Here is an 18,850-nt window from a genome sequence, read left to right on the forward strand (position 1 = left end):
ATATTTATATATATAGTCTACATATACTATATACGCATTTAATATAATTTAATATAAAAATAAGTTTTGAAATTTAAAATAATGAAAATAATGAAATTATATAAATTTCGTTTTTAAATTTCAAGAATTAGAAATATTTACATAAATATTTTAAATTGTCTTGTAATTTCTTAATTAGTTAAATCAAAAATATTTACTTATGATTCATGATATAAAAACTATTACGAATATTTAAATAATACAGTTACCGGCTTCATAGTCAAGCTTTAACCTTGTTTGATATATCTGATGACAAAGTGATATTATTTAATTAAATTGTGAAAAGAAAGTATAAGAATATAGTAAATTAATTTTATATTACAATATTATATAATTAATAAGATTTTTCTTGCTATATAAAATTTATTAAAAATTTTTTTAAAAAATTAATGTGGGTACTTTTTTATTCATTTTATTTTTATATTCAAAACTAAGTATAATTTATCATCATTTTTATATTCTTTTATCTCTTTTTTCTTTATCTTAAATTTCATTTTAATTCAAATCAATTTATAATGAATATAAAAAACTATAGTAATATTTCTTTACAAAAATTTTAAAATATAAAAAAAATTCTTTAAAAATTATTTTATAAAAATTGCAAACTATATATAAAAAATTCATAAATAATTATTTATATTATATTTTATTTATATATTTTTATTTATAATTATACTTTTTAATTTATAGGTTATTTTTATAATGAATCTTTATGCTGAAATTCAAAAAGTAACACAAATACCTCAAACAGATGAAAATATTGTATTCGTGCGTCGGAAAGATTCTTATGAACAAAATCTAAAATTAAAGAAGATCAAAGTTCCACAAAATGTAAATGTTAGTAATTATATTCTTTTAATATCAATTCAAAATCAAGTTTATTTTTTTTATATATTTTATAATATATTCTAATACCTATATTAATTATATTTCTTTAATGAAAAAAATATAATATTTGCATATTTATGGTTTATATTATGTTATATTATAGCTTAAATGACAATTATATATTGAATAATAATTAAAATAAATTCTCAATAATTCTTCATTAAAATATAAAGTAATTATTCACTAAATATATAAATGAAAAAATATTTAATTATCTTAAATATTATCATTTACAGTTATATGATTTTAATGATACTAATGATAGCAGTCGTGAAATATGTAACACTTTGCCTTCTAAGTATTTATTACATGAAAATGAAATTGCATCCAGTATTAAAGAAGTAAATATAATTTATAAATTTAGAAACTATGATAAATATGTAGGATATGCAAACAGATTTTAATTTATAGGCTAATTATGGTATTAATTATTCAAATGAGTATCTTCAAGATCATTGGAAAATTAGACAAATGGAAGCTAGTTTAAATATTAAATCTAACAATGACTGTAAAAATTCAACTACAGAAATTCATAAGCAAATTACTATATTAAAAACTGATAATAAAAATGATATTGATTGTAAAGATATTGAGGATAAGGAAAATATTTTAAAAGAATGTGGACTTCACAAAAATGCGGTAATTAGAAGCCTTTTAAAAAGCCATATAATATCATTAAATGATTTACAAATACCAAACAATTGTAAAAATATAAAAATTAAGAATACCAATCTGCAGGTCTGTATAAAGAATCATTCTACATTCTATATTTTTACTACAAATATTATAATTAATTTATATTTACACACATAATAGAATCAAAATATTTTTTCATCGAATAATTTATTACAAAAAGATACTATGAAATTAGTTCAATGTCCAGAAGATCCAGAAGTATTTGTTCAATCTTTACAAGTTCATGGTCATATAGATGAAAATAAATATAATGATATTGATTTTTGTGTACCACACATAGGTAAAAAACAAATTGTTACATCACGACAATTTTTTATTAATATGGATGACTCTGATTTTGATTTTATAAAAAAAAATATAGCAGATAAAAAATAAATAAATAATATTAATGTTTAAAAATAATATTTTTTTAACTTTAAAGAAAATAACTTTTATCAAAAGTAAATACTTTAAGACTGTTCATTTCATTACATACATTTCATTAAATTTGATACATTGAATAAGATTAAATTAAAAGAATTTTTAATATTGAATAATATTAAATTAAAAAAGTTTATATTATATTATATGGCTATATTTATAAATTTATTAATTAATATATCAAATAATTTTTTCAAAAACATTTTTTAAATAATGATTACATTTCTTGTTTTTCAAAATAGAAATTTTTTTGCATAAAAAAATTATATCTATGTAATGAGCGATATATTTTTTATATATATTTTAAAAATAAATATATATATATATATATATATATAATCATATCAATTTTTGATTATATAATTTTATAGTATATTTTTAAAAAAATTACATTTGAATAATATATTTTATTTATATATATTTTATTATATTATTTGGCCAAAATTACTACTTGATTAATTAGAAAGTTTTATTTTTTATCTTATCAAAATTCTTCTATTAATTTATTTCTATGATATAATATTTATTGTTATTTATAATTATTTTCTAAATTATGTATTTTTATTTTTATTTTTTTTTGTAGAATTTTTTCTGTTATTAAAATAATTTTCAATATTTCTATAATTAATCCTTTGTTTTAAATTTTTTCCCTGATAAAAATTGTTCAAATATTTGAATAAAATTTATTCAAAAAAGTGTATTATAAATTTATTTAAAACTTATATAATATTTAAAATGCACTTTATTTCATATGAAACATATTTAAATAATTTTTGTAATACGTTAAATAATGTAATAATTGATAAATGTATAATTCACAAATTTAATAATATAATAATAATTAATTAAATTGGTCTATTAAATGAATATCTAAATTACATTTTAAATTATATACTTCAAAATGTATTTAAATTTAAAATATTTATAAAATACATGAAATTGTGTACAAGATGGAGAGAACTTTATTTTTTTTTATTTTGCTGCATATACTGTTATATTTATATTTATTTTTTGCACAATAAAATTTATTATATTATTTTATGAATTTTATTTTTCTTAAAAATTTTTCCGACAATCCTAACAATAATTTCATATATTTCATAAATTTCATTCAAATATAATTTTTTTATAAATAAACGTAGATAAAAATTGTGGATATAAAATATAGATAAAAATAAAACAAAATTTATAAATAATTTTTTTAATATTCATTTAATATTTTATTTAAAAATATATTTCTAAATAAGTATCTTTATATAAAAATATACAAAAAAAGATAAATATATTTTATCATAAATAAATTAATTTAGTATTATTGTTTTGCATAACGTATACATTTTTTTGAACAAAAATAACAATCAAATGGTAATACAGTAGTATCTGATGATTTTATAATATTTGCTATTGTATTTAAACTTAATTTCATAAATTTTCTTACGTAATAATTAAAACATGGATTACCACAGACACAATATTTTGCCTCATCCAAATATTTCACCAATGTGAATGGAATTATGCTTGCATCATACCAACATCTATATAAAGAAAATCAAATTTTTTTTTAAATTTATTTATTAAAAATTTAAACATAAATATATTTTTCTATTGAATTTTCATTATTTTATTAAATAAAAATTAATATAACTATAATTAAAAAAAAATTAAAAATTCATACAGACCTTGTTTTCAGAAATGACTTGGCTGCATATTCAGTTAAACTTGGTATATTTATTGTACATATAGAATATGAATCTGTAGATAGAAATTGATTACTTGATACATCTAATGAAATGAGATGTAAATTTCTCATACTTCCAGGTATGCAATGTAAATTATTTTTCGATATATCTAAATATTTTAAATTATGCAATTTTCCAAGATTTTGAGGTAAACATGATAACATATTTTGACTGGCTTTTAAATTTACAAGACTATCAAGTTTCCCAATTTCATGTGGTAATTTTTGTAATGAATTATTACTTATATCTAATAATTTTAGATTGGATCTAATAGCAACTTGATCTAACCACAACCATTTTAAAGCTCGATCTAGTCGATTTTGTGATAAAATAAGTTCTTGTAGATGTTGTAAAGTGCCTAATTCTTTTGGCAAAGATGAAATCTGATTATTTGATAAATTTAAAATTCTTAAACTCTGAAGTTTTAAAATTTGTCTGTCAAATGATTTTCTATTTAACCCTATTAAATATAATTCTTCAGTTGTTCTTGGAAAACCTTCTAAAGTTGGATATTCAGAAGATTTATTAATTGTTACTTTAACTTTTGGAATAAAAGTCATACATTTTGGATTCAAATTTGAAATAGTAAGAATTGAAGGATTAATTTTTTTAGTTATTCCAAGTTTTAAAGTATGAATGAAACTTTTTAACTGAATTGTATCAGATTGAATAATCAAATCATGAGGTGGTTCAATAAAGCGAATTGTAGCTTTTCCTTCATCAATAAATTTTGTAAATATTTTATCAATGTTATTATCAATCTGAAAAAAAAATTTTTAATTTTTAAATATTTAAATTAGAAAAATATATTTTAAATAATAATATTGCCATTTAAATATAATTTATAATATATATATATATATATATATATATATATATAACAATTATTTACCTTATATTTAGTACCCTGTTTATTTTGTAATGTTTGCCAAAATATATAAATGTCTGTATTTTTTACCGTTTGCCTTCCAATTGCTAGAATGGAACGTTGCGATTTTCTTCTTATTACATTTATTGTAGATAATCTGTTATTTATTTCTATATTACAATGAAGTTTCATTTTGAACAAATTGTAAAGAAAATAAAAAGAACACCTTATTGCTTCAATAAATATACGATATTCATAATATTTCTATATTAACATATTTTTATTAATAATTACATGATACATATTTTAATCAATTTATTATTTATTATTTATTATGATTTAATTAATTTTTGTTAATTATACATTTGATTACTAATTATAATCACTTTACTACTATAGTCATTTTGTAATTATTTTTTAAGTTATAAGAGAATAAAGAAATTATTTTTTCGCGCGCAATAAAAACAAGAAACAACTGATCCAGATAATATATCTCTTACCAACTTAACCTATTAATATTAATATATCAACTATTTTTTTATAAATTTCAATTTCTTTAAAAACAAACAAATAGCAAATTCATTTATATTATTATATTTGATTAAATTTTAAAAAATTTTAAACTTTAAATATGAGCATTAAAATTTTTAACTAATTTTGTATATATTTTTAAATTTTGATATTCAGAATTTGTAAATTAAGTGATTTAAAAATTATTTGCACTTAAAGTTATGAATTTTTAGGTATATATTATAAATTAATGTGATAACGCCATATTGGACTTTTATCCAATCCTGATAATATAAAATATCAAATTTAAATTATTTTTCGAATAATTTAAATCAAATTTCAAATCGTATATTGGTATAATCGAGAGACTGAAAATGATTGAAAAAGAAAATATTTATAATAAATTATCAAATAGTAATCATAATAATCATATATTTATAATAATTTATCATATATTTATAATAATTATTTATTTATAATTATTTATTTATAATTAACTGAATAACTAGTTATAATTGATAAATTAATAATTAACTATTAACTACATAATTAATTGAAATAAATTGATAATATAATAAATTGAATTTTATGCGTACTTTTATTTTTATTATAAATTTATAAATTATTTATTATAAATTTATTATAAATTTAAATTTTTAATAAAATAAAAATTCAATATGGCATCATATAATTCAGAAAAGTCCCTAAAAATGCGAACTTTAGATATAAAAACTTTTAAATTATTTAATTTCAATAATTTAAACTATTATTTTTGGATTCATGTTAAAATTAATAAAAAAGAACTAAAAAATTTTAAACTTTGTTTTTATTATTTAATTTTTAAATTTAAATGTAAATAATATACAAAATATATACAATACGTAAACATATAATATACCTATAATATATAATAAATTTTTTAATATAGTGCTTAAAGGCGGGAAAATAAACACATGGAAATCGTTAAACATTTCTTGAATAGAATAACGAATATAAAAGTTAAATTGTTTACAGTATTTTAAATGTGGATTGAAATGTTATATACAAATTAAGTATGAAAATATATGATTTTAAATAACAAATTTTGATTATATTGTATATTAAGAAGGAATATTTCATATAAAGTGTATTTGTTTATAAATTAAGTCTATAAAAATCTATGAGATTTATATAAAAAATTAATATTTATAATAGAATATAAAACATATAAAAGAAATCTTATATGTGATAAAAAATATGGAATAAATATTCTTTTTTATATTTGTATAGATCTAAATTTTAGAAATTATAATGAATTTTTTAAATAGAACATTATATTCTTTTATAGAAATCAAACTATAAGGTATTGTTTTTTTATTAAATTAGTTATTATTTGCCAAATCTATATATTATTTAATAAGATAAACTTGATTAAAATGTTATATTTTATTTATTTATTAAGTAAATAAAATTTTTGCATGTATATAATATAAATATATAATATAAGTATATAATACAAAAATTTTTTTATATATATTATAACAATTATATGTTTTTTTAGTAATATTTTAAAATAATTCAAACATGATTTAAAATTATCTAAAATTACCATAACAAGAGAAATAGTGGAAATATTTCTACATTTCTAAATTTTTTAAATTTTATTACAATGAAGTCTAATACATCAAAATTTAAACAAACATCTATAATTGATATGTTTTCTCAACAACTTGCTAAAAAAAAGCAAATGAACAATGATGCAACTAATAAAGAAGACATACAAAAATTACAAAATATAAAAACAGAAAATAATATATTGCAAAAATGTGAACAAAATAAAGAAAATCATGATCCAAAAACAGATGAGGAATATTTAGATAAGCACATTGAAAAAAAAGCTAAACTTACAGATGTTAATATATTACCAACACCTCAAATTAAAAATATAAATATATTTCATAATAAATGTGAATATTGTCGTCAAAAATTAAATGAAATAAAATTTTATCCGGGTCATCCGAATGGTGCTGTAGATGAAGAAATTGCTTTGATTGATCCAAAATTATGTTTATTTAATGGAACTGAATCTTTCATACATGAAAGTGATGAACGTCCTCAAAATAAATTGACTTATTTCAGGTAAGATTCCTTTATTTTATGAATAATTTGATATATCTTGTAAAAATTTTATTAATTAATTATAACTTTATTAATTTTAGTGTTTATGATAAAAATGGCCATTTATGTGCTTTTGATACTGGACTTATAGAAAAAAATGTAATGTTATATTTTTCTGGTTATATAAAAGCTATTTATGAAGAAGATGCATCACCAGAGGGTGGAGTACCAACAAAAGATATGGGTCCAATAAATGAGTGGTATGTATCTGGTTTTGATGGAGGAGAACTGGCTCTTATAGGTTTCAATACAGCATTTGCGGAATATATTTTAATGGATCCATCTGAAGAATATGCTCCTTTTATGGATATTGTTAAAGAAAAAATATATATGAGTAAATTGGTTATCGAATTTCTTTTAGATGAAATTAATCCCAGCTACGAGGATTTACTTAATAAATTTCAAGTAATTTGAGAGCATTATTAAAGAATTTTTTAATAATATATTTTATTTCATACTAAAATTATATAATTTTTACAGACAATAGTACCACCTAAAAATATGTCAAAATTTACTGAAGATTCTTTACTAAGACATGCACAATTTATATGTGATCAAGTATTATCATTTGATAATTCTGCTGATTCGGAAGATACACTTCTTATTACAAGTCCTTGTATGCGCGCATTAGCAAATCTTGCAGGCGTTACATTAGGAAAAAGAGTAACTTTCCGTCGAACGCAAAGGGAACAAAAAGTTAGAAAACCTGCTTGGACAAAAGCAACTACTACAAAATTAGTTAGTGATATGTTTGAAAATATATTTACAGATCAGTTAATTAAACATGATGATAAAATAACAATGGTAAGCATTTATTTTTTTTATTTAAAATATAGAATGATTTTTTTAAACAATTGAATTATTGCTGATTATAATATAATTGTAATAAAATATTATAGAAACTATTTTTGTTATATTTTGTATCGTATATATTACATATTTAAAATAATACATATTAAAAATAAGTTTTATGTAATTATATTTTTAGGGACCTAAGAGACAAAGATGTGGAGTATGTGAACATTGTCAACAACCTGATTGTGGTCTCTGTAATGCTTGTAAAGATATGATTAAATTTGGAGGAACTGGAAGAAGTAAGCAAGCTTGCGTTAAAAGAAGATGTCCAAATATGGCTATTCAAGTAAAAATTATTTTTTAATATAATTATTATTTAAATAATTGTATATATATATATATAATATTTTATATTTTTATTTAGGAAGCAGATGATTCTGATCCAGAAAATGAAGATCAATATGAAATTTTAATGGAAAATAAAAAAGTTGAAGAAGAAAAAAGCAAAAAAAAAGATTTTAAAGAACTCAAAAAAGATATTATATGGATAGGAGATCAAATTGCCAATGACAATTTAAAAACATATTATAAATCTGTTATAGTTGGTGATGAAGAAATAGGAATAAATGATTATGTACTTGTAGAACCAAGAAATCCAGCAATTCCATCTCATGTTGCTAAAGTTATTTATATGTGGGAAAATAAAAATGGTATAAAACAATTTCATGCAAATTGGTTGCATAGAGGAAATGATACTATTCTTGGAGAAACATCAGATCCTATAGAACTATTTTTGAGTGATGACTGTGATGATATACCCTTCAAATCTGTCAGATCTAAATGTACTGTTATTTTTAAAGAAATACAAAAAAATTGGAATGAATTAGGTATATATTTAATATTCAATGAAATTTTAAATACGAATATTAAGGTCAAAAATAATATTTTTTATTCTATATTATTTTATGTTATAGGTAATATGGATTTAAATTTTGAGAATGATATAAAAGATCTAGATGGTAAAACATTTTTTTTTCAAAAGCGTTATATACCCGAAACAGCTAGATTTGAAGATCCTGTACCTGATGTAAAATATCTTCATAAAAAAAACAGTTATCGATTTTGTCCTGCATGTACTCGTTTAAACATGTTGGAACAGTTCAATACACCAAAGGTATATAAAATTAATATTGTAATGATAATTTTATTTATATTATAATATTAAAATAAATTTTATTTATAATATTAGGAAAACTGAAATATTATTTTATATTGAAGATTTATAACAATATATTGTATATATATTGTATAGTATATAAAATAATTTTATATTATTTATTTTTTTTATCGGATGAGAGAAAATATACTTAATATTTGTCTAATATTAATTGTCTAATATTAATTATTTTCAATAATTATTCATATTTCATCATTCATCATTTTTATATTTCAAGGTATATGAACGAATAGAAGAAATAAGTAGCAAAGAAGTTATTTATGGTTTAGTAAAGTACAAAGGAGAAGACTATAGAGTTGGAACAACTGTATTTTTGCAACCAGATGTTTTCAATTTTAAATATAAAACTACATATCAAGATGTTTTAAAACTTAAAAAAGAAAATGTAGATGAAGATATGTATCCTGAATTTTATAGAAAATCTTCTGATCATATAAAAGGTTCAAATTTTGATACTCCTGATCCTTTTTGTATAGGATATATAAATAAAATATTTGCCAATACAAATGATATGTTAGTTTCACCTTCTGACATTAATATTATGGTAAATAAGTTATATAGACCAGAAAATACACATAAAAGTTCTACATTAATGGAACAAGCAGATCTAAATATGGTTTATTGGAGTAATGAAGGTATATTATATTTTTTTTATAATATCATACATAATGATATTTTGATACATGTATAAAAATTTTGTAGTATGCAATATCAAATTTATTAAAGTTGTTGGAAAATGCTATCTTACTTATTCTGAGAATTTAAATCAATCTATTGAAGAGTGGATTGCTGCAGGACCATATCGATTTTATTTCAATGAAGCTTATAATGTACAAGAAAAAACATTTGATGAACCACCATATCATGCTATTAGTATTGGTAAATGTGGTAAAAGTAAAGGCAATTTAAAATTTAAAGGGAAAAAAACAGAGGAAAGTGAAAAAAGAGCAATTGTTAATACACCTATTGAATATAAGAAAATATCAGAAAAATTAAAAACATTAGATGTATTTGCTGGTTGTGGTGGTATGTAATTTATTTCATTTTTTATAAAATTTAATGTATTTTTGTATAATTTATTGCATTTTTATTATAATATCAATATAATAAATCAATGATTTCAATATAATAAATCAATATAATAAATTAAGAAAAATAAATATTTTAATTAAATTGTTTTAAAGGGTTATCTGAAGGTTTACATCAAGCTGGTGTAGCTGAAAATCTTTGGGCTATAGAAAAAGAAGAATCTGCTGCTTATGCATATCGATTAAATAATCCTAATGCAACAGTATTTATAGAAGATTGTAATGTATTATTAAAAAAAGTTATGAATGTAAGTATAATTTTTTAATTATAATTTATGCCTTTTTTAGATGAGTATAATTTATATTTAGTTTATATTTAGTTTATATTATATTGTCTTTTTTTAATGATAATATAGTGAATTAATTACATATTTTTTAGGGTGAAACAACAAATGAAATTGGTCAAAAACTTCCACAAAAAGGACAAGTAGAATTATTGTGCGGTGGTCCACCATGTCAAGGTTTTAGTGGCATGAATCGTTTCAATTCTCGTCAATATTCTTTATTCAAGAATTCTCTTGTTGTTTCATATTTGTCATATTGTGATTACTACAGACCTAATTTCTTTATTATGGAAAACGTTCGAAATTTTGTTTCTTTCAAAAGAAGTATGGTTTTAAAATTAACATTAAGATGTCTAATTCGTATGGGTTATCAATGTACATTTGGTATTCTTCAAGCTGGAAATTATGGAATACCTCAAACAAGACGAAGGTTATTTTTATTTTTATTTCAAATATATTCATAACAATTTCATATTTTAAATTTCATTTTATCATGTTATTTAGAATGATAATTCTAGCTGCTGCACCTGGACAAATGCTACCAAAATATCCGGAACCTTCACATGTTTTTAGTAAACGTGCTTGCCAATTAAGTGTATTAGTTGATAATAAAAAGGTAAATACTATATAAAGATAATCATTTATATTTTATACTGTTACATTATTAAATATTTACATAATACATTTATTAAATATTTCAGTATAGCTCAAATTGTAATTGGATAGATTCTGCACCATTTAGGACAATTAGTGTAAAAGATGCAATGTTTGATTTACCGGAAATTAAAAATGGTTGGAATAAGGAAGAAATGTCATATACAAATGAACCAACAACACATTTTCAAAGAAAAGTAATAATTTCATAAAAATATTTAACAGAAAAAATAAAAAATATGTTTATATTTATATAATATAATATATATAATATAATATATTATATATTTTTGTATGAATAGCAATTTCTTTTATCATAATATTTAAATTTAAAAATTTTTTTTTAGATGAGAGGAAAACAGTATCAACCATTATTAAGAGATCATATATGTAAAGAAATGGCACCTCTTGTAGAAGCAAGAATGGCTCATATTCCAATTGCGAGTGGTTCTGATTGGAGGGATTTACCAAATATTGCTGTCAGATTAAGTGATGGTACTTATTGTAAACAATTGTAAGTAAAATATAATTTTCAAAGTTTTTTTAATACTGAAAAACATACTATATTTTTAATACTGAATAACATACTATAAACATTACTATATTTAATTTTTATTCAAGAGAATATACTCATGATGATAAAAAAGCTGGAAGGAGTTCTGTGGGAGCATATCGTGGAGTATGTTGTTGTTGCACTGGAAAATCATGTGATCCTACAGATAGACAATTTAATACTTTAATTCCATGGTGTTTACCACATACGGGAAATCGTCATAATCATTGGGCAGGTTTATATGGTAGATTAGAATGGAATGGATATTTTAGTACAACCATTACAAATCCTGAACCTATGGGAAAACAAGTATATAAAACTATTATTTTAAATTTAAATATTTAATAGGGCTATATAATCTAATTCTATTTACTATATCTTTTTTTTTTGATAAATTTATATTTAAAATATAAATATTAATTTTAATTAAAGTTTATATAAAATGAATAATTTATTTCATTTTCAAGGGTCGTGTATTACATCCAGTACAAACTCGAGTAGTAAGCGTGCGTGAATGTGCTAGGTCTCAAGGATTTCCAGATTCTTTTCGTTTTTACGGCACTATACTCGATAAACATCGACAAATTGGAAATGCAGTTCCTCCACCACTTGGAGTAGCTATTGGTCATGAAATAAGGAATTGTATACAAAACAAAGATATAACTGAAATTGATATAAAAATACAAAATGATTAAAGCTTAATTGATTTAAACTTGGAATAAGTAATAAAAAATAGAAAAAAACATTTAAAAAATTGTATGATGAAATATAGAAAAATATTAAAAATTAAAAAATATTAAATGAATTTAATTATGATTTATTATAATTTATTATTATTAATAATTTAAATATAAAAGTTTTTTTAAATTATTATATAATTATAATTTATTTATTTGTTTAAAATTTCTCATTATATTTTCTTTAATTGTAAATATATTAGCATTAATGTATTCTTAAAAATTTTAATTTTATATTATTTATATGTTTTATATTAAATTTATAATTTTTGTATAAACATTGTTTTTATTATTTTACATAAATATGCTTTTTTTATTTATCTTTTATTATTTCTTTATTATTCATATATTCTTAGTTAATAGTAGTATTAGTAGTTATTAGTTTTAATTTATAGGTAATCTATTTTTTTTTTAAATTCTATTTTAATTATTAATAAAAAATATTTTATCGATAAGTATGACAATAATAAAAAAGTTTCTTGAGTTTGGATATTGAAAGCTTCAATTTATTAAAAGCATAACAAAATATACAAGATATTCAAAGTTACGGATAAAATATCGTATGAAGATAGTTTCTCTTTCGAAGAATTTCGAAGAATTAGTATTTGGAAAATTCATTAATTATTTGTTTTTTATAAAATTTCAGTATTTTTAAACTTGCATCTAGAAGTTTATATAAATTTCTCATCAATTTTAATATAAAATTTTCTTCAATTAATTATTTCTTAACGATTAATGCATCATAGAAATTAATAATGAAAAAATTGAAGATGCCATATTGAAAATTCATTAATTTCTCATTTTCTACTAAAAATTTTGGTATTTTCAAATTTATATTTTGAAATTAAAATTTCAATAAAATTTTCAATTTTTATTTTTATTATTATTATTACAAAATTCTTTTTAATAAATAATTTATTATTAATTAACGCATTATATCGGATTAATTAATAGCATAAGTTTCATTAATTTCTCATTACTATAAAATTTACTTTTAAATATGATTATATATATTTAAAACTTTTTATAGTTTTATATATAAATTTCACTTACAATTTTACTATGATTACTATGATTTAAATAAATAAATTAATTATTTGATATTTAATTATATATTAGAAATTTGCGCTTAAGATTCTATGATAATCGTGTATTATCAATTATATATGAATAAATAATTAATGGAAAAAAATTTTATATTAAAATCAATACAAACAATTTGCTTAAAACTCTTGCAAATTTAGAAATATTGAAATTTTAAGTAAAAAATTATATAATTAATGATTTTTTTATATTTCATCCTTAAAATAGTAAGATATGCTTTTGATCCTTTTCGCACAATAATATCTATAATCTTGTATTCTTGCATATTCTGCTATGCTAGTAACAAATCGAAGCTTCAGATCTAAACCCAGCGTTGATCGAAAATTTTTGAAAAAGAAATGTATTAGATTAATTATAATTTAAAAATTTTTTAAGTGAAAATGTAAAGATGAATAATAAAATTATATGTATGTATTAATTTATTCTTAATTTAAATATAATAAAATATAAATAAAAATAAATAGAAGTGCGATTTATTGAACCATTTTATTTAAAACAATGCTATCGATAATTCATTTTTCGAATTTATTTTTTTACTATTTATTAACTGATTTTTTTTTTCTAAAAGTATCTTTAACAGATGCAATTAATTGACTAATGTCATATTATTTATTTATTTTCATTTCACGAATGACTATTTTAGCTAAATAAAATATATTTTATAAATATATTTATATCTAAATTATATTTAGATAAAATAATAAGTAGAAAAAAGTAAAGTTTAAAAATAATGTAAAAAAATAATAGCATAATTTATTATATTTAAGAATTTTTATTCATAATTCAATTGAAGATAATACTTTTAATTACATTATATCATATAATAATATTCTTTTTATAAATCTTATAAAATTATACGTATTTTATATATATAATTTTCATATATTGTATATCATACATAACAAAATAAATGTATTAAAAAGAATTATTTGTATTGAATTATTTTTCCTTATATTAATTTCATTTTTTTGATTTATTTAAATCTTTTTTGTTATTAATCTGTTTTGATAAAATCAAAATGATAAATTCTTTAATCTGATAAGAGTATAATAATGATAATATAGTATTTCCAGTTTTAATGATGTATAATGAATGATTTATAATTTATTTAGAAAATATGTATTTTATATAAATTTAATATAATGAGAAAATTTTTATAAAAAATCAATAATATTAAAAATTTATTAAAAAATTAAGAAAAAATTACTAAATGAGGTTAGTTTTACATTTAAATAATATTAAATAATTTTTTATTGTAATTCTTTGTAATATACATTAATATTAATATAATTATATTTATATAAATTATAAATTATATTTCTGAAAAATTATTTTAATCATTTTTTTTAAATTCTCTAATACTTTTAGCATTGCAATATTACTTTCACTTTATTCACTTAATCCATATGGTAACAAAAGGTATTATATACGTGAAGAAAAGTTTTTATACAGATATTTTTCCATATAAAAAATTAATAAACAATGGAATTTTCTCAATTAGAAAATATTGTTAATGTCAATTATATGAAAAAATCCAGTGATAACATTCAGTATGGAACAGCTGGTTTTAGAACAAAGTAATTATTTTATTCTTATACAATACAATATCAATAACAATTTCAATATTTTAACATTGAATAATAATTTATATTTAAATTAAGTTTACATTCATTCATTCTTAAATTTATTATTAAATTATATACATATTTTTAATTTTTTTATTAGGGCAGATATTCTAGGACATGTTTTATATAGAATGGGATTATTAGCAGTATTAAGATCTAAAGTTAAAAATGGTAAGTTTAAATATAAAATTTTATATCACAAACTATTTTTATGCTACATGATATTATAAAATACTTTTATTGTTTTATATTTTTCATTATTTTACTTTTAGCATTATTTAATGCTACAAAATTAAATATAAAGATATTTAATTTTTTATAGCTGCAATTGGTTTAATGATTACGGCAAGTCATAATCTTGAATGTGATAATGGTGTAAAACTTATAGATCCAGCTGGTGAAATGTTAGAAGCAACTTGGGAACATATAGCTACTAACTTAGTTAATACAGAAGATTTAAATTTAGTTTCTATGATAAAGCATATTATAAAAGAACAAAATATTGATATGTCTATAAGTGCAACTATAATAACTGGTAGAGATACTAGAAAAAGTAGTCCAGCATTATTAAATGCTGCTATTACAGGAATTCAAGCCTTAAATGGAATTGTAAAAGATTTTGGTATAGTTACAACTCCTCAATTGCATTATCTAGTTGTATGTACTAATACAGATGGTAGTTATGGTATGCCTACATTACATGGTTATTATGTAAAATTATCAGAAGCATTTAAACATATAAGAAAAGATAAAATTAATAATGAGCAGTATGTCGCAGAATTATTATTAGATGCAGCTAATGGTGTTGGAGCTATTGCTACAAAAGAATTTCAAAATTATCTAGGAAAAACAATTGCAATTAATATGTATAATGATGGAAATGGAGAATTAAATTATATGGTATATCTTATTTTTATAATACATTCATTGAAATTAGACATTATAATAACTTATTTAAATTTATTGTAGTGTGGAGCTGATTATGTCAAAGTGCACCAAGCACCACCGGTAAATATTCCTATTAAACCAAATGTTAGATGTGTATCCATAGATGGTGATGCAGACAGAATAATTTATTTTTATCTGGATAAAAATGATAAATTTCATCTTTTGGATGGTGATCGAATAGCAACACTTATTGCCACATATCTTAAAGAACTTTTGCAAGAAAGTCGTTTATCATTTCAAATTGGCTTAGTACAAACAGCATATGCCAATGGTGCTTCTACTGATTACATTTCAAATATATTAGTATGTATATTTCATGTTTTATCGTTTATTTTAAAATTATTTAAAAATTTTATAATAATTAATATTTTTTATATGATATAGATATAAATTTATTATTGTTATATATAATATTAAATTTATATTTATTTTTACAATTTTTTGTTTAGCAAATTCCAGTTTCTTGTGTATCAACTGGTATTAAATATTTACATAATAAAGCATTAGAATTTGATATAGGAATATATTTTGAAGCAAATGGTCATGGGACAGTACTTTTTAAAGAAACTACTATCGAAGCAATTAAGAAAGCTGTTGTAAATTCAAAGTAAGTATTATGAAATTTTTCCTTTTGCATTAAAAAATATATATATATATGTATATATTGTAGACGGTCTATAAAAGAGAAAGCAGCTGCCTCTAAATTAGAAAATATAATAGATATAATTAATCAGACAGTTGGAGATGCTCTTAGTGATTTGTTATTAGTAGAAACAATTTTGCATGCAAAAGGTTGGAATATTATGGAATGGGAAAAAATGTACACAGATTTACCAAATAAACAATTAATGATAAAAGTTAATGATAAAAATGTTATAACAACAACTGATGCAGGAAGACAATGTATAACACCTGAAGGATTACAAGACGAAATTGATAAAGTAATATTACGATATAAAAGAGGACGATCTTTTGTAAGGTAATATATATAATTTTTATTATATAATTATTATTATAATCATATATACAATATTCAAAAAATTTTTTAATAAAATTGATTTAAATATATTATTATTCATAATAAATATTATTCTTAATAAATATTTATTAATAATTTTTTATTTTTATATGATTATTATAATTAAACTTTCAATATTTTTTTATATGTAAGTTTCAATAGTCTTATGTAAAAGATTCAAATATTCAAATAATAATAATTACGATAAAGAATTAATTATAAAAATCTTTATTTTTAGACCATCAGGAACTGAAGATGTAGTACGAATATATGCAGAATGTGAAAATTTATATGATCTTAATAAATTAATTATTGATGTGGCATCATTAGTATACAAATATGCAGGTGGGATTGGACCTAAACCTCAACTTTAATAATAAATAATTTTATATTATTTACATAATATATATATCTATTAACATTTAATTTTTATATATAATAATTATAATTTTTATAAATTTATTATAAATTTACAGAATCTTTACAAAAATGTCTTTTATTAATTTATTAAAAATTACTATATTTTTTATAAAGAAACATTATATAATAAACAATGAATATTCGTAAAGTACAAATATGAAAATTAAGATCATATACTATATATAAAAAATATATGTATATAAAAACCAATTAGTTATTTTTTATTTTCATATCTATTCTTATTAATGTAATGAAATATAATATATAATTATATTAATACCTATTAATAATAATGTAATTTTTTACTTTTATATTTCTATTGCAAAAATAAATATTTTTATTACTAATTTTATTGTAGAGTTTCTTTATAATACAATAAATAATATAATTAATATGTTATTATATATTTTTAATATAAATAAATTAAAAAAATCAATTATTATAATAATTATCTATGAATAAAATAATTTTATTTTGGAAAAATTTCACAAAATGTTAAGCAAAGAATTTAAAAACTATATAAATAAATGGATATATAAATATTTTATAATTATAAATATGATTAGTAATTGAATAAGTATTATATATAAAAATATTTAGATAAGTATTTACTTAGAAAATTTGAAAGATTCTATTGCACCAATAAGATTACGTTAATAAGCATATTATTTTTTTTAGAGAATAAAGCAAAAAAATCCTTTAAATTCAGTATTATTTAAGACTTATTTTTTATTTAAGATTTTTCTTATTTTAATTCTGTCATGAATCTAATCCCACTTTATATGGATACATTGTATTAATATATTTGTAGAACATTTTAAGAAAATTGATTTTAAAGATTAAAACAAATATAAAAATTGAATTTAAAAATATCTATTAATTACTTATCTTTTGAATTATTTATTTATTAAATTATGATCAATTAAAGTTTAAATTATCGAAATTAAATAAAAATAGAATAAAACAATTCTATTCCTGTTACGTTATCTTCTTGTTCCTTATCTTAATCTCAATTTAAATAATTTACATTAATAATATATAAATAATAAGAAATCTCAATTAATATTTTT

At 19.2% G+C, this 18,850-nt stretch overlaps 4 protein-coding genes across 8 annotated transcripts; 3 read left to right on the plus strand and 1 right to left on the minus strand.

Moving 5' to 3' along the window:
- Positions 1–192: 192 nt before the first annotated feature.
- On the plus strand, positions 193–2,138 carry LOC113219045. 3 transcript variants are annotated; one of them, XM_026443343.1, is made up of 5 exons: positions 193–341; positions 730–876; positions 1,164–1,268; positions 1,339–1,665; positions 1,744–2,138. In XM_026443343.1, exons 2-5 carry the CDS (start codon positions 742–744, stop codon positions 1,996–1,998), a joined length of 822 nt encoding a protein of 273 aa, XP_026299128.1. In that variant the 5' UTR covers positions 193–341; positions 730–741; the 3' UTR covers positions 1,999–2,138. The 3 variants fall into 3 exon arrangements, with proteins under 3 accessions (XP_026299128.1, XP_026299126.1, XP_026299127.1); XM_026443341.1 differs by having other exon boundaries at positions 193–324; XM_026443342.1 differs by lacking the exon at positions 193–341 and adding an exon at positions 381–430.
- Positions 2,139–3,333: 1,195 nt separating this feature from the next.
- Positions 3,334–4,943, minus strand: LOC725461 (leucine-rich repeat protein 1). Its single transcript, XM_026443340.1, has 3 exons — positions 4,675–4,943; positions 3,723–4,543; positions 3,334–3,578 (listed from the first exon to the last, which is right to left on the minus strand). Exons 1-3 carry the CDS (start codon positions 4,840–4,842, stop codon positions 3,356–3,358), a joined length of 1,212 nt encoding a protein of 403 aa, XP_026299125.1. The 5' UTR covers positions 4,843–4,943; the 3' UTR covers positions 3,334–3,355.
- A 1,865-nt stretch (positions 4,944–6,808) lies between these two features.
- Dnmt1a (DNA methyltransferase 1a) lies at positions 6,809–12,680 on the plus strand. Of its 3 annotated transcripts, none has more exon segments than NM_001171051.1 (15): positions 6,809–7,278; positions 7,359–7,722; positions 7,798–8,121; positions 8,306–8,458; positions 8,537–8,999; positions 9,087–9,286; positions 9,567–9,984; positions 10,052–10,375; positions 10,534–10,685; positions 10,817–11,151; positions 11,226–11,337; positions 11,423–11,572; positions 11,723–11,889; positions 11,997–12,237; positions 12,396–12,623. In NM_001171051.1, coding segments are annotated over 15 exon segments (4,101 nt in total).
- Positions 12,681–14,938: 2,258 nt separating this feature from the next.
- Positions 14,939–17,767, plus strand: LOC725539 (phosphoacetylglucosamine mutase). Its single transcript, XM_026443330.1, has 8 exons — positions 14,939–14,984; positions 15,138–15,346; positions 15,495–15,565; positions 15,717–16,294; positions 16,364–16,645; positions 16,792–16,949; positions 17,013–17,321; positions 17,599–17,767. The coding sequence occupies exons 2-8, from the start codon at positions 15,252–15,254 to the stop codon at positions 17,732–17,734; spliced, it is 1,629 nt and encodes a 542-aa protein (XP_026299115.1). The 5' UTR covers positions 14,939–14,984; positions 15,138–15,251; the 3' UTR covers positions 17,735–17,767.
- Positions 17,768–18,850: the final 1,083 nt, after the last annotated feature.

The sequence above is a fragment of the Apis mellifera genome, linkage group LG10 (genome assembly GCF_003254395.2).
Source record: "Apis mellifera strain DH4 linkage group LG10, Amel_HAv3.1, whole genome shotgun sequence".
NCBI lineage: Eukaryota > Metazoa > Arthropoda > Insecta > Hymenoptera > Apidae > Apis > Apis mellifera.

What these genes read in the sequence shown, in the direction of transcription:
- Dnmt1a (XM_006569640.3), top strand. An exon ending in AAAAAATTGGAATGAATTAG is followed by an intron (nt 9,000 to 9,086) that starts GTATATATTTAA and finishes TTTATGTTATAG; the next exon opens with GTAATATGGATTTAAATTTT. An exon ending in TATTAGTTGATAATAAAAAG is followed by an intron (nt 11,338 to 11,422) that starts GTAAATACTATA and finishes TAAATATTTCAG; the next exon opens with TATAGCTCAAATTGTAATTG.
- LOC113219045 (XM_026443343.1), top strand. Translation starts at nt 742, where the DNA reads ATGAATCTTTATGCTGAAATTCAAAAAGTAACACAAATACCTCAAACA. An exon ending in AAGTTCCACAAAATGTAAAT is followed by an intron (nt 877 to 1,163) that starts GTTAGTAATTAT and finishes TATCATTTACAG; the next exon opens with TTATATGATTTTAATGATAC. An exon ending in TTGCATCCAGTATTAAAGAA is followed by an intron (nt 1,269 to 1,338) that starts GTAAATATAATT and finishes TTTAATTTATAG; the next exon opens with GCTAATTATGGTATTAATTA.
- LOC725539 (XM_026443330.1), top strand. Translation starts at nt 15,252, where the DNA reads ATGGAATTTTCTCAATTAGAAAATATTGTTAATGTCAATTATATGAAA. An exon ending in ACAGCTGGTTTTAGAACAAA is followed by an intron (nt 15,347 to 15,494) that starts GTAATTATTTTA and finishes TTTTTTTATTAG; the next exon opens with GGCAGATATTCTAGGACATG. An exon ending in AAAGCTGTTGTAAATTCAAA is followed by an intron (nt 16,950 to 17,012) that starts GTAAGTATTATG and finishes TATATATTGTAG; the next exon opens with ACGGTCTATAAAAGAGAAAG.
- LOC725461 (XM_026443340.1), bottom strand. Translation starts at nt 4,842, where the DNA reads ATGAAACTTCATTGTAATATAGAAATAAATAACAGATTATCTACAATA. An exon ending in AACAGGGTACTAAATATAAG is followed by an intron (nt 4,544 to 4,674) that starts GTAAATAATTGT and finishes TTTTTTTTTCAG; the next exon opens with ATTGATAATAACATTGATAA. An exon ending in AAGTCATTTCTGAAAACAAG is followed by an intron (nt 3,579 to 3,722) that starts GTCTGTATGAAT and finishes TTCTTTATATAG; the next exon opens with ATGTTGGTATGATGCAAGCA.